The following is a 15,214-nucleotide window of genomic DNA, read 5'->3' on the forward strand; positions in this document are numbered from 1 at the left end:
TGGCATTGTGCAATTCAGTAACAACTTGAATATTGTGCTGCCATCCTTCTAGCTTTGAGACCAGCAGAGGAGAACAGCTGCTCTGCTCCACAGTTTCTCCATTAGAAAAATAAAAGTAAAAATGGTGACCACAGCTCAAAAGACAACCTCCAAAGTTTGCTCCTTTTCACACATCATGCTGCAGGCTCCTGAGGTCGTCCATCCAGAGAACAAAGTCACATTCTTAATCCTTTAAAAGCAGCAGCTATCCAATTCGCTAATGCTCTTTTTGGATCAGATGTCATTTTCTACTTTTTCTTTTTTTACTTCAGGTGTTATAGTTTCTGCTCCATATTTAATTGCTCATTTATTTGTCATTTCATAGGAAAGATAATTTTCAGCAGAACAAATATATGTCAAATTTATATTCTGATAAAAATCAACCCAGAGGCTCATTACCATTTTTCAGCAGAACATGTCCAAGAAACTGTTCAGGGGTAGAAGTCCATGGGATAAGCTAAAAGCACCATGTCTGGGGAACTTAAAAGGAAGTGTTATGTTAAAAAGGAAAGCACGAGACATGCACAAGCCCCACAACCACTGCCTAGAAGGTCTCCTTCCATCACAGAAGCCGCTGAACAAGTCTTGTAGATGCCAACACCACAACTGCCAAGTTCAGGCCCTTCATGGAGCCAAGCAGGAAGAGACAGACAGTGCAGGACCTTCCAATAAAACAAAACAAAAGCCACACCAACCACAACACCCAGGACACACAAAATGTTCTTCAAAGATCATCTGACCTTACAACTGCACTGATCTCAGGACAACATGCAACCAAAGGGAGCAGACCCTGCTTCAGGCCTGGACCAGCCCCACTGCTGGCATTTTCTGGAAAGTGAAGCCCAGGAACTACTTTTGTATCAAGTACCATAAAAGGGATGACAGAGCAAGGACATGAACTCGAGGCCTTTTAGAACATTCCTGGATGTCCATTAGATACTGTCATCCTTCTGTGAAAGTTGCTCCTCGACAGAGAGGCAAACATCCAGTAAAACTGAAACACTTCCTGGAGGGAAAGTTGTTTTCCCAAGTGACCCAATGCTGAGAGTGGAACTGGGACAGTGAGGAACGTCACAGCATCCAATATGAGTAATTTCTGCAGCCTGAACTTGAGGCAATATCCTACAGTTTAACCTTTGGATGTGCTCTAGGAAGCCATTACCTCTCCTGTACTCTGTGTACCTGAGCACAGAGTTCCTGTCACAGCCCAGTACAGCAGGTAAATAACCATGGACACAATCAGCAAACACACACCTGCAACAAACCCTCTTCTTGTCCTCAAGGCACACAAGCACAGCCTTCTGTGCAGTCACAGAGCACAAGCATTTAACAAGTGTCAGAAATTATTCTAGCTGGTGCTGCAGATGCAAGCTCACTCTAATTTACTAAAATTACTAAATTTTGTGCTTGTATTAAAGAATAATAGGCATAAATGAATCAGGTGGGCAATGTAACTCAGCAAATTAACGTTATTTTGCAATCAAAATTAGAATTTCAAATGCTAAAGCTGAGCTGTCCCCTCTGGGGATGTTGATATGCATACACACTTACATTGAACTGTTTAGCCCCAAAAGGTAGTCGAAATACTATCTTATTTTTAGTGTTAAGAAACAATTCTTTCCCATACAGTCCCACAAATGATCTTTCCCCCTTAGTGATGAACTGAATCAATTCATAATTTATTTGTTTTTCAACAGAAAACTCAAGAAAACTCTGAAAAAAGGGACAGAGTTTCTCTTCACACACACACACACGGAAGTGCCATGTAGCTCATCCCCTCCTTCATTACCAAGAACCAAGGAAACATCTTCCTCATGAAGCAGGCCAGGAATTTCCATTAAAATATCTCATCACTGCACAGAAAAACCTCCTCTACAGCAGCTTCCACTGCACCAAAAGCTTTACACTCAACTCCAGGACCTTCCTGGAAAACGCTGAACTGCATCTCTGAACACTTCACTTTCTCATTTCAGAACGAGAAAAATGGTACAAGCAATTTGTGTTTCGTAATGAAGAAGTGCTTTATCCATTCCAACTCCAAACACTCCAGACAAGCTCGCTCTGTTCAGGGGAACAGTATTCCATTTCACAATGCAGGATTAATGAAACGTATCACTGCACTGAAGACCAAAAAGCCTTTCTTTCCAGGCAGGTTTTCACACTGCCAGAGAAAATCCTTTTGAGACCACAGCACTAATCAAATGCCATCCTTTCTGAGTGCTATTAAACAATCAACTCCAAAGGATATCAGAACTTAAAGCAATTTAGTATCACACCTCAATAAACCGAGAACTTCAACTTGAGAATGATGGCAAAATACCCTGGCAATGAGCCAAGTTCAGCACTGCCTGGGATGTTCTGGAATACATCACCCGCTGCAGCGAGGCTTCAATGAAAACCACATGACATCATTTGTGTACGTGGAAGAGCCATTCCAAGCACTCTCCCGAGGACTACATAAATCACCCAGAGCAAGGCTAACCATTGCTGGGGGCTATGACCAAACATGTCTCAAGGCTGAACACGCAGGCCAGGCATCCGATTTAACTGAATTTTGTCCCTTCTGTGCCTTATAAACTCCACTTTGTCTACAGAACCAACTGGTTCCCACTGCTAACTCCAAAAGCAAACCAAAAATCAAGAATAACAAAAAGCAGAGTAGTCACAAGTACTTTAGAACTGTAAATTGATTGTTTTGCCCAAATCCTGTTTCAGAATTATGGAAAGATAAAAATGAACTCTTCAAAAGTGCTCACAAACACCACCACCTGAGGAGCAGAAAGCTACTTTACAAAAGTTAAAGGCACCAGGGCCAGAAAAGCCCAAACCCAAAAGCTATTTTAAAACAAAAGCAAACTTCAGAACAGAGTTTCAAGTCTAAAGAACGTATCTGAAGAAAACATTTTCCTCCTTGCATTTAAAATTCCAGGCTGGAAGCTGAAACCTCCCAGCATTCAGACAGAAGCAGTAACAAACCTCTGGCTAACCTCAAGGCCCAACAAGTCATTCTGATGTACGACTCGTTAAAAAACAACAACAACAACAACTTTTAAAAAAAGTTACAGTTCAGGCTCTGAAATTAACAGCATTGCTTTATTTCTCCCAACAAGTCTCAGGAAGTCGTTTCAAAAACTTTTTTTATTCACTGACAATTTAATTCAGATCTGCTCTTAACTTCAGCTGCTGTTGCTACAAAGGGGGAACAGTGTTTTTCTCATAAATGCATTTAGTTTCCTCTTAACCAAGAGCAAGATTTGTCAGCTGTATTTACTACACAAACCAATGAGACATGCAGAAAACATCTTTTATAAATTAAGATATAAAGTAAAACTGATTTGAAACCTGCATGGTTTGCTTTGTCACTAAGCATTCCATTGCATGCTGAGTTTCAGTTTCCTGCACACACATTCCACCAGTTACACTTCAAACAGGAAAATCCTGTCAACCAAAGAATGGCTGGAGTCAAGGAAACCTCAATTTAACCAGCCTTACTATCTCCCAAGTAATCAAGCCACCTGAATAAGCTCTGGAGCAGTTCTCTTGCACCAGCCAGTATCATCAGCCAAAAAAAAAAAAAAAATTAAAAAACAACCACCACAGACCAGATCAAACTGGATTAGAGATGAAACAGATTCTCCCTCCTACACCACTGAGGCCAAGCTGGATAACATGCCATGGTACAGTAAATACATTTGGTTCCTCTTCTACCACACAAGTAAAAGCCAGCTAACCCAGTTTCCCTAAAACAGGACAAAAGTCAATTTCACAATTTTAGTTTGGCTGTCAAAGGGAAAATGTTTAAAAAGCTGAACAAACAACACACTTTTGCCAGTATAAAGGATTTTTTTATTTCCTCTGGAGTTTTCATAGATACCTAAGTCAGGAAACATAAGAATAAAATACCTCAAGATGATTAGACAACTACAGACAGTAACTTTATTTTGCCTTGTAACACATGGAGTTATTGCATCTTCTTAGATGGCAGGAACCACTCCACACCACTATCACTGCTAGAGATAAAATGACCCAAAGCACAGCCAGCAGCAACCTCATCCTACCACCACTACTTCTCAGCTCTCCTATGGATTAAGAGCGTAACTTTTAAGACTTTGAACTCCTGCATTACATCCTGTATTTGGCACTTGTTCAGTTCCAAACTATCAAGTCAAGTCCATCCCTGTGACATCTGTTCCACTACACCTCCCTTCACAGGTGGGCGGTACTAACAACTCCTCCTCTTCCTCCTGTTTGGCTCCCACGGCCAAAAACTTTACGAGAAAACTTCCAAATGCTGAAACTAAGTTCTCATAGTCAAGAAAGTAACAAAATATGGCTGAGCTAAGATACTCCAATAATTAAAGGCACAAAGAACATTTAACTTTAGCTAACTAAGGTACTCTCTTTTAGTTTCTCAAAAGGGCATAGCTGTATCTGAGCCTGAGCTGAAGCTGTTCCCTAGAAACCTCCAGAATGAATAGAAGCTTCACTTTCAGTTTTACTTTCAAAGACAGCTACCCCTTGCCAACCTATAGTTGGAAGAGATGGGGGAAAGGTGAGAAGAGGAATAAGCACAAAAATGAGTAAGTCTCTCTATGCATTTGTTTTCATCAACATTTACAATCTGTTTTAATGAATATAGTTTCAGAACTGAAACACTGGCAGTAAAAATTTAAAGCATGTCCCAGCATGGTTAATAAAAGCTCACAGCAGAACACAGAAATCTGGAATACTTTTAATTAGTTCCAAGACTAGCTTTTAGTAAAAAGCCAGGTATAGAACAGTGACAGCATTTAATGTGAAGAATATAAAGTGGTTGCACATTATGTTTTGAAGTCCAAGTTGTGATGACCTGACAGCCAGCCATGTGAATAAGCACTAACCCTGTACCACAGGTGGACCTCCATTTACTGTAGCCAATGTCTAAAAGCCAGCAACACTGCAAGCTATAGGAGAGGGGAAAACCCAAAAACCAAACACAGCGTTTATTTTAAGACTTCCAGCTTCCTTGCATTGATGGGAGACTGGGGGTTACCCTACACTGCACCAACTACAGCAATCTGCCTGTTTATACTCCTCCATGAATTAAGCCTAACAGAATGAGTGACCATCAGTAGGTAAGAAAGTGCATTTACTTAGTGTTTCTATTTTAAAACCATTGTCCCTGGTTACAATTTCAAAGTAATTACATAAACCTACACAAGGTAACAAGTGGACCACGGAGTGTACTAGAAAATGACAGAACACTGCTGGGACTACACACACAGCTCAGAGAGAGTGAAGAAAACCCCCTGTGCCAAGTACAGAGAATGAAAACCTCTACCTCAAATGCCAGGGGCTCACCTCAGATGTTTCAAAACTACCAGTCACGCCTTTTCCACAAATTTACAGAATTTTAGCTGCTCACCAACCCACTGAGACCACTACCACAAAAGGGAAAGACGTGGTTTCATCATTCAAGATGATCATGACACATGACAGAAAGTTACTTAGAGACTGACAGTCTGAATCTCAGCTAATACACAAAGTTATGAAGGAAGACAAAAATCTCTCCATACCTTCGCACTGGTTCCTTGGAAGAATCTTCCATCTTGTTTTTATCACATTTTCCAAGATTTGCAGTCCATAATACTGAAATTGGAGAAGAACAAAATGTGAGTACATTACTGTAGGACTAACTAACTTGCAGGACTCTCATTCAATCAGACATTCACACTTAATGTCTAAGACTTCAAGATTATTAAACTAACAATTTTATTAAATATATGTCTATTCACCCATTTACTGAGGTTTCATGCATTGCATTTTCTTGTTTTATTCTTGGCTATACTAAGTCCTGCTGTTTGATCATGCTCACACCAGGAGGGGGGGAAAAAACTATAATGAAAAGCCCTCTGGCAGACAATTTTGACTATCTGGAAAAGCAGCAGCCAGATATGAATTTGTATCATAAATGACTGCTCCTACGTTTGAGTATTAACACAACCAGGCTCCTAAAATATTTAGCAGCTTGGATGGTGTCTCAAGCTACCTATTGTTCCTCTAAGAGCTGGAAAAAAAAAAAATCTTGTCTTAGCATCACATGTCCTGACACTGGCACTTTCTAGAGAAAGTATTTCCCAAGCTTCACTGGTGTGTTACTTTAGGAACAGCAAGACAACCCACAGGTTTATTTAATTTCAATCCCCACCCCAATATGGCAGCTATTTCTACTATTTAAAGATGAACTTTTGTGCTCAGTCAAAGAACAATAAAAATGTGAATAAGCTCTTGGAAATCATTTTACCTTTCAGGAATTCCTTCCTATGTTCTTACCCAAAACCATTAACGTTGCAAATGGCCATTCCCTCTGCCCATTTGTCCCTACTGCCAACTCACAGTAACAGGGAAAGAAGTTTGTCATGGAATGATCAAAGAACTTTAATATGTAAAACCCCATTAGCATGAATAGACAGGAGAGAAAAGGGGATGAGGAGTTTTGCATTTACTTTATCTGCAGTGGATTAGGAAGCAAAAAAAAAAAAAAAAAGTCACATCAATGCCTGAAAGGTAAACTCAAGTTTTCACAGTTCCAAGTTTGGCTGAGAATAAGAGTTCCTCTTTAAAATGGTTAGTTGTTACACAAAGTAGGATCATTAGCATTTCGACCAAAGGGATCATACAGACTTCTGTTTAATTAAAAAAACACAATGTAGACTGTCCCAAACTACATTGTACTAAAAGAGCATTTTTGCTGTTCTCATCTTAACATAACCTACACATCCCTTTGCTTTTCTATCTGATCCCAGTTCCCAGGAGATTTCAGGTGCACATCCTGTATTTGCAAAATATTCTGTCCCCTTCCAAAACCTTGGGCACCAAGAAAAATTATGAATTACAGAAAGTTGGCAGGGTAGTTTTATTTCCTCCATGGTCAGCAGCAAAAGCTTATCAACTAGATTTTAACCTGCAAATTGACTTAATTATGTGACATAAAAGCTAAATGAAATCAAGGGAATTTTCATGAAGGAAAACGTGCAAAAACATTCTTAAGCAAAATGCTTCACAGGAAGTGATTTCAGCCACTGCTATAAGCTTACAGACACCATCTGCAACTGATCCAGGCTCAGGATACAAAACATACTTACAAAAGCTCCTAACAATGTTGACAGTATGCATATTTATATCAGACAGTGCTAACTTTCCTGAAGCACATCTAAACACTAGTGAAATTTCTACGTTCTACAGGCATACACATTAATTTTTCAGTTAACAACTAACTAGAAATGTTCATTTTCTTCCAAACTTTTTTCCACAGGTGAACTTACTTAGCTTTTACACCAAAATGGCAAGTCTAATTTCATTTTAAATAAACATCAGATGACCAAATGAAACTTAAATGAAAAATCTAACAACAGACTAAGGACAGACATCATCTTTAGTGGGTTTTTCCCTTCACTTAGAATTTCCTCGAGTCAAAGAAAAGGACAGACACCTCTAGCAATCTGACACACCTATCTATCCCTCATTACCTGCTCAAACATCTCATTTGGGTTCGTGGACCTTAAGCTGTTCATGCTGTAAAGGTTTCTACTCACTCTTTTGTACATAAGTGACTTCAGTTCTGCCCTCTGCAGTGTCTTGTTCACTTCTTCCTCTGTCCTGAAAATATTCCTTTCCCCTAACACTCACATGTGACACTGAAAAGCAGCAGCAGTACAACCCTCACCTGCACATCCTCCTTGCCACACCACACTGAAAGGGCTCCATCAGCCTCACCAACCCGCAAGGGGCCTTCTGGGGTTTTTACTTTGTTTCATTTGATTCAACAGGTCTAGTTACTCTCATTTCTCTGATAATGACAAACACCACTCCCAAAAAAGTCACTGATAGCAATACAAAGTTCTGCCTTTTAATCAACTGCTGCAACAGTACATGTGAACACTTTTTAACTTCGTGTAAAACAGAAGCCTCTCAAAAACTCATTTGCTCCTGGTTTGCTTGTTGCTAATTGTCTATCTCTAATTCACTGCCCAGTTATGAAGATGAGGGACAGGCAACAGCAAAGACTCAAAAAAAAAAAAAAAAAAAAAAAAAAAAAGGCATGAAATGATCCCTATGGTAGAAATTTCTATGGCACCCTTATTACTTATTTTATGCACCGAATCCCTTTCCCTCCCACCTCCCAAGAAACAAAAAACAATTGATGAACAGAATTCAGTTAAAGGGAATCAAAAGGGTAGACCTTGTGGAGGCCTGCCGTCAAAGCCTAGCTGTGTCAGTTGCACAGGAAGACACCCCTTTTCTTCCTATTACAAGCAATCAACATAATGGAACATTATGATTAATATCAGGTAGTGTTAACAGCTTTAATTAAAGAAAAAATATGATTGCATAAAAGCCAAATGTCATAGTGCATAAATTTAGCACCAAATCATTCGCAATTTATGTAAATTGAAGAATTCTTTACCTGTTGCTTTCTTTCTGTTCCTCTAATCATCTCATTTTTCACAAGACAAATTTGAGTTTTTAAAAATACTGTTGATAAATCAACTTAAACATTAGTAATGTCTGTCAGTATAAAAAGCAAAGTTTACCAGGCAAGCAAACAGGCAAACACTGTTACTTAAAGGTGCTTAAAGGTGTTACTTTGAGGAAGTTCTTTAAACTGTTTTCCCCTCAACTTCAGAGAGCAATGAAAAAAAAAAATGAACTGCTTCATGAATACCACATGATTTCAGAACCCATCCAAACACAATTTTTTCTGTTTGAACACAGCGTGTATCCAGCAGAAAAACATGCATGTCAGTTATTTGAGATAATAATCATCAAACTGAAGACAGTGAAAACACATTTTGATCATCTTTTTGGCTCAAACTTCACAAGTCTCAGGTAAAGCATTTCAAATTGCAGAAAAAGCCCTGAATGCTGCCCATTTTAGCCTCTACCATGATGGATGGATTTCCAACAGCAGTACAAAGCAAATGTGTTCTGCACAGAAGCAAAGAATTGATGTGCTACAAACTTTGGGGTGCTTAACCTTTACTGATTTCTCAAAACCTTGGCCTAATAAGGTTTATTTTGTTTTTAACACACCTAGGCACAAATTTTCTCCTCAGATACATGCACATGGCTTTCATTATGATCACAAATAGCCAAGCACTTATCCAAGGACAAAACGTGGCTCTAGGAGACTTTTCATTACTCAGATTTATACAGACACAATACCAATCTTGGGAACTGGCATAATGCTTGTAAGTGCCTTGAAAAAAAACTCTGTGTATCCAATTTAGCTCATCCTCAAAAAAAAAAGGGGAGGGAGAAACTCTTGGCAATGTAAAAGGAAGTCTGAATATTTTTTCATTTACAGCTCTTGTTTAAAGCCGACTTTGAGAACAAGACAATTAAAAAAAAAGTGTTTTGAATCAAGAAAGTCTATGGCTAAAAATGAGACACCTTCCTCAAAGTTTATGAATGGAAGAAAGAGGAAACCCAAATAAATAAAAGTTAATTTGCTTACTTTGGTATTCATGTTCTGAGAGAACTCCAAAATAGTATCAACTCTTGTCCATGCATCAGGATGTTCTTTTAAGTGAGTCAACACTTCTTGTGCCATTCTTTGCTAAAAGAAAATTTGATTTGAAAAATTGTTAGCATTAGATCATTTAAGAAGTTATATACTGTCAGTGAAGATATCAATATGTAACACTGCATTTAAACTACTTATCTAAGCGTTAGGCAGAACTCAACCGCAGCAACAAGTCCCTTAAGCCTCCTTCTGTGACAGCTGAAGCTTAGTAACAACCAAACTCCAAAAGCCCATCGATGCAGGACAGTAATAACTCACTTCCACTCTTCCATCCTGAATGATTCATCCAGACCAGCAGTGAACATGCAAGAACAGCACACATTATGGGGAAAACCTACTAGGGAATGAAGTTTTCTCCCCTTCCACAAAGTCATCCAGATAAAACTTAATTCTAGGGTACCCAAACTTTCTAGTTCCAGTAGAAACACTCATATGAAGTTGCCAGCTTTAAGGAGCACTGCATTGTGCTGCAAAGGTGCTGATGTAGGAACTGTTGATTTTATTCTGAAGAACCACAGAGCAGAGCATTAGAGGTCTCCAATCCCTCCTTCTGAGGGATCCTTGGTGTACCTAACAACCTACAAAACCATAATAAAAACCTACTGGTGGGAGGGAGGGAGTTGGTCATGCTAATGGTTTGCTCTTCCTTCGGACTGACATTATCAATTACTGTCCTACATACTGTGGTTTCTTGAAAACCTCATCTGAAGCAATTACACACTGAAATAGTTGAACTCATTTTAGCCATCCTTTTCAAAATCCTAGATGTCCTCAAGTCAATAATCTTTAGGGAGCAGAACTGATGTCAGCCATTTCCAAAAGTGCAGCGTACTGACAAATCTTGTTGCAAATTGTATCCCCTACAAGCATCAGGCACTGCCTTCCCAACGAGGTGGACATCTTAAAACACAACTAACAGAACTTAGCTCATTCTCTCACTGCACTGCAGAGCCAACTCAACAGAGCTGCAAAGCAATTAAAGCTTTACTTTAGGATTAACTTCAAAAGTTAGAACTTACTACAGCCATGCAGACTTCTAGTCTCATCCAAGTACATACCTGAGCCATACTTACACCATCAACTGGTGTAAGAAAACACGTATTTTCAGTTAACTTAGAAACCCAATCAAGACCCCAAATCTATATACATAAAATGCAAGAAACAGACAAAATTGGCATGTGATTTACAAAATAAAATTGGAGGTTCCAACAGGAAAGAGCAAGTATGTCTAAACTATCTGTACAACACTACTTGCACCCCTACTTGATAGAATTGAGTACAGCAGAGCAACTGGACCAGCAAGTAGGTCCCTGCAGATTTGACATGGAGAAGTACCATACAAATGTTCTGCTTAAGTCCACAACCAGTGCAGCCATATTGTTACAGTATGACATCAGAATTCAAAAAGAAAAAAACCAAACAAACAGAAAACCAGCACTTTTAATACACTTTAGTTTTAAAAGGGAAGAAATAGCTGTATTACTTCCAGGTTCAATCTGAAAGTGTGTTTGTATATTGGCCTCCTGTTTGCTTCCATACTGGTGACATATCCCAGGATCGAATTTCAACACCAACAAAACAGACACTCCATATCCTTCTCCCAGCGCTGAGAGGTTTGCTCTCATACCCATTAACCCCTTTTCTGGACATCAAACACTGTAGTTTCATAAACTAATAATAAATTTAATGTAAGTATAAATTTAGTAATAATGGTTAATCAAGAACAAAGTCTCATGGTACTGTTGGTACCAAAAAAAAAACTTGCAAATAATCTTTCTGGACATGTGAAGATCTAACAGATCAATGGAATTAAGAGGCTGGAATGAGTCCAGGTAAATATCTGTGAGCTGCATGAAATCTCCCTTAGTCATGTGTTGCACTGGGGTGGGGACATTCTTTCTTTTCAGAGAAGTATACCCAAAAAAGCTAAGAGAAAAAAATTTAAATCTCCAGGACAGAAAATAGCTTATTTCTTGCCTAATATAGAACAGATAAGTTTTGCAAGCAGAGATAAGAACTAAGCAGAAGGAGGAGGCAGGTGAATCTGAAAGCAAGTTCAGCACAGGCCATTCAGGTTGCATTCTAAACCTGTTTTACCCTGACATTACCCTGACCTATTCCAGGAAAACCACTGGTAATCTCCCAATTTTAATATTTAATTTCCTCAACTCCTATTATTCCTGTCACCCTTTAGTACAGGGCTTGAGCTGTCAGACTCCACTGAGAACCATTTTTTCCTGCAGGAACCTTTGAACCCCCTTGAAGAGGGAAAAGCTCAGACTCCCTGAAATGTCTCCATTTTGGAAGTGCACCCAAACAGCTGACTGAAGCTTCACTGAGGTGATACATGTATTTAAAACAAGTTTCTATCATAACTCACTTTTGCCAGTAAAACACCACCTCCTGAATTTTTGCTTCTTACTGCATTGATTTTCTAGATACTGGAGACTTTTCCCAGCTGTTTCAAGTGAAGCAACTTCTCACAATGCCAGAACAATGGCAATTTGATCACTGTATTTAGTGTTAATCCTTTATTTTCCTTATAAACTTTTCCCAATTTTTTCCACTCTCTTCAAACCAAACAATATTACAAGCATCACCTATTTTGCAGGGCAGTAAAGCAGATCACAAAACGAATGCTACAGATGTCCACACTTTTAGGGCAAAAAGCTGCAAGGAGTTTTCTGTCATTCAAGCACTTAGAAAACTACAGCAAGTAACTACTTGAATTTAGAACACTCAAAATGCAAATATTTCAGAAAACAACAAGGTATTTCAAAACCTACTGGAATTCACATTAGTAAGCTTTACAAAAGCTTTTTTTCCCCCCCCCCCCCAAAAAGATACACAAAGCAAGTACATATCATTGTTTATTCTAACAGCTGGAAAGAATAGAAAAGCATCAGCTACTTTGTCCCATTTAATTCACTTATTGTTGTGCAAGACTATCTTAGTAAGAGATGCCTAACACTGAAACTCCCAATTTGTTGAGCCTGAACAATTAAAATCTGCCGGAAGAGGAACTATGCCAACACTCTTTGTAGCAAAACTTGCTCTCAACATTTAAGTCTTGTTTCCAAAGAAGTTCAAGAAATAGATAAAAGCAATACAAGATTCACTTTCAAGGCAATATAAGCAAACACACAAATGCACAGTGCCTCCATTTCAACTTAAAACTTCGCAATCTGCACTAAGTCCAAAGAGTGCAAGAAGAACCTGTGCAAACTGTAACAGGAAATAAAAAAGACCAGACACAAGAAAGGAACAAACTCTTCTATTAAATATGCATGACATGCTCCTTTATAAATACAAACACAGCAATAACATCACTAAGATTTTTCTTTTAAATACAATTCTTCACTGAAGCGAACATTACATTTGTGGCTTCACAATCCTGTCCATGATAGCAAGTAACAGCTAGCTCAGACCTTCCTGAAGAACTAAGTCAGAAAAGGTGAGCTGCATGGTGTCCTTACCAAATCATATTTGCTAATAATTCTCAACAGCAGAAGGCAAGCTAGGAATGAACACAGGCCAAACAAACATTTCTCCAAGTGTCATTTCAATGTGAATTCACATTTCACGTGACTGCCAGTGATATTCCAGTCACCAGCTCAGTAAATTCACTAATACTACTAATTGTTATTGAAGTGAATTGAATTTGCTCAGCTGATTTGCTGTAAGATTAAACATGGTCAATAAATGTAGGTTCCAAATCCACCTTACCTGTGCACCTTCTCCATGGTACAAGCAGTTCACCACATTGTCCAAGAGATTGATATCCAGTTTCTGGTTAAAATCCAGCAGCTGACGAGCTGCATGGTCTGCTAACATTGTCATAATTGCTGGCATAGATTACTGCAAAATAAATTTTTAAAAACTGATCAATTAATAAGAAATTATTATCAGATGCAGCTGCAAAGCAAGTGCTTCAACTTAGCTCATTTGTCTTACTGAAACAAGATGCTTATGTTAGCAGTAGTAGATAACACTGAATACAACACTGCTTTGATTGTGGGGCACATACCAGGACAAACTTCTCTTATTCCCTCCTGAAAAATTCACACATTAATACCCCAGCTCAACTCTCAGGGTCTTCAACAGGTAGCACACATAATAGCAGTCTGACTAGAGAACAGGCTGTGTTACCAGCACCCTAGAGCTTATTCAAAAGCAGGTATCAACCCCCACCATCCCTAAACACTTCTGCTGGTGGAAAAGCCTTGTGTCACTACAACCAAAACCCATACTGGCAATGTCAGCCGAGTATCGAGTTCCCAAGGCCAACATGCACATTCAGAAGATTCAGTTCCAAAAGCTTTTAAACACTTGGGTATGGAGGTGAAATGTGATCTACACACAGAGCAAGAAATTAGCCAGAGGGCATTTTTCAAATAGTTGGGGAGAAAAAAGAAAACCACCTTACAAGTTAACCACATCCAAGTAAAAAATTACCACTGAAACTAAGCTGACTGAAGGCACTTTGAGAACTTGAAGCAAAGGGACTGTTAAATCAGCAGGTTACTCTGTGTTCCACGTGAGATCACTTCAAACTGAAACGGAATTCTACTGGAGGTTTCAGGTCCCCTAAACCCAGGAACACATGCATTAACTCTTTGTCCTAGATAGAGCAGCCTTGATATTATGCAAAGGGAGTCAGGTGGGGTGTGCACGTAAGATTCTTTACCAGCCAGAGACTGGTGCAAGATAAAGACATTCATGAAAAGCAGGAAAGCAAGCCACAAGCCACAGAATTTTTGATGGTAAAGTTAAACTCTACTTTTTCCACACCATCTTCCCCCACGTGTGAAACACCTAATCAAGTTTACTGCCCTCTTCTCACAGTCAATGGCAACTCTGACACATATTCCCACCCTGCCATCTACAGCACCTCTGTGCCACTCACCCTCCTTTTCAAACCCTGTAAACCTAAAAATTTCACATAAAACTGCTCACTGAACAAACAGCCAGAAGCCTGGGCAAGTGCAAGATCAATCAAAAAGTTACACCAGAGTCATCTGCATACTCAGAAAGATACAACCTGAAACTCTTCCAGAAACACACCCCATAAAGTCAGATTTGCTCTTACTAAACTCCATGTATAAGTAAGAATTTGTTTTATGCTTTATGTGTTTAAGTCATGCTCAAAAGTCAGGAGCAAGACAAACCTGTGCCTCAACCCTAGTAATTACTAATTAAGTGGAAGTCTTGCAGTAGCATTCAGACAAGGAAAACCTTTTGTTCAGAAATGTGTATTTGCAAGTAGTGTCCAGTAATTTCTTTTACTTCAATATATAAAAATAGCTTAAAACCCGAATATTTTAATTGGATTTTCAAGTAGAAAACTCAATATTATTACACTAACACAACCATTTTAAGGGCTTCATCTCAACATCCTATTAAGTCTTTTCACAACATGTACCTGCAAAACCAGGAGAAAATAAATATCAAGTAGAGAGCAAAATATATTAAAATTAACAATCCCTGCCTATTCTTCCCTCCTTCGACTCCTAATGTTTTCAAAATTGCAATGTTAAGTTTGGAAGCAAGAAACACAACAGCAGGAAAGGCTGACTTCATTCTTCATTTCATTCTTTTGACTCAGGAGGA

The 15,214-nt window shown here is 38.9% G+C and overlaps 1 protein-coding gene across 1 annotated transcript in view; it reads right to left on the reverse strand.

The window, feature by feature from the left end:
* Positions 1 to 15,214, reverse strand: part of LOC121673495 (exportin-1-like) — a 34,964-nt gene that overhangs the window by 17,143 nt on the left and 2,607 nt on the right. Inside the window, 3 exon segments of the mRNA XM_042046829.1 lie at positions 5,595 to 5,667; positions 9,536 to 9,637; positions 13,331 to 13,462. Coding sequence (XP_041902763.1) covers positions 5,595 to 5,667; positions 9,536 to 9,637; positions 13,331 to 13,456 — 301 coding nt within the window. The 5' untranslated portion in view covers positions 13,457 to 13,462.

This window comes from Corvus kubaryi, unplaced genomic scaffold (genome assembly GCF_017639235.1).
Source record: "Corvus kubaryi isolate FWS band 111438036 unplaced genomic scaffold, C.kubaryi_AGA036_p1.0 65462, whole genome shotgun sequence".
NCBI classification, from domain to species: domain Eukaryota; kingdom Metazoa; phylum Chordata; class Aves; order Passeriformes; family Corvidae; genus Corvus; species Corvus kubaryi.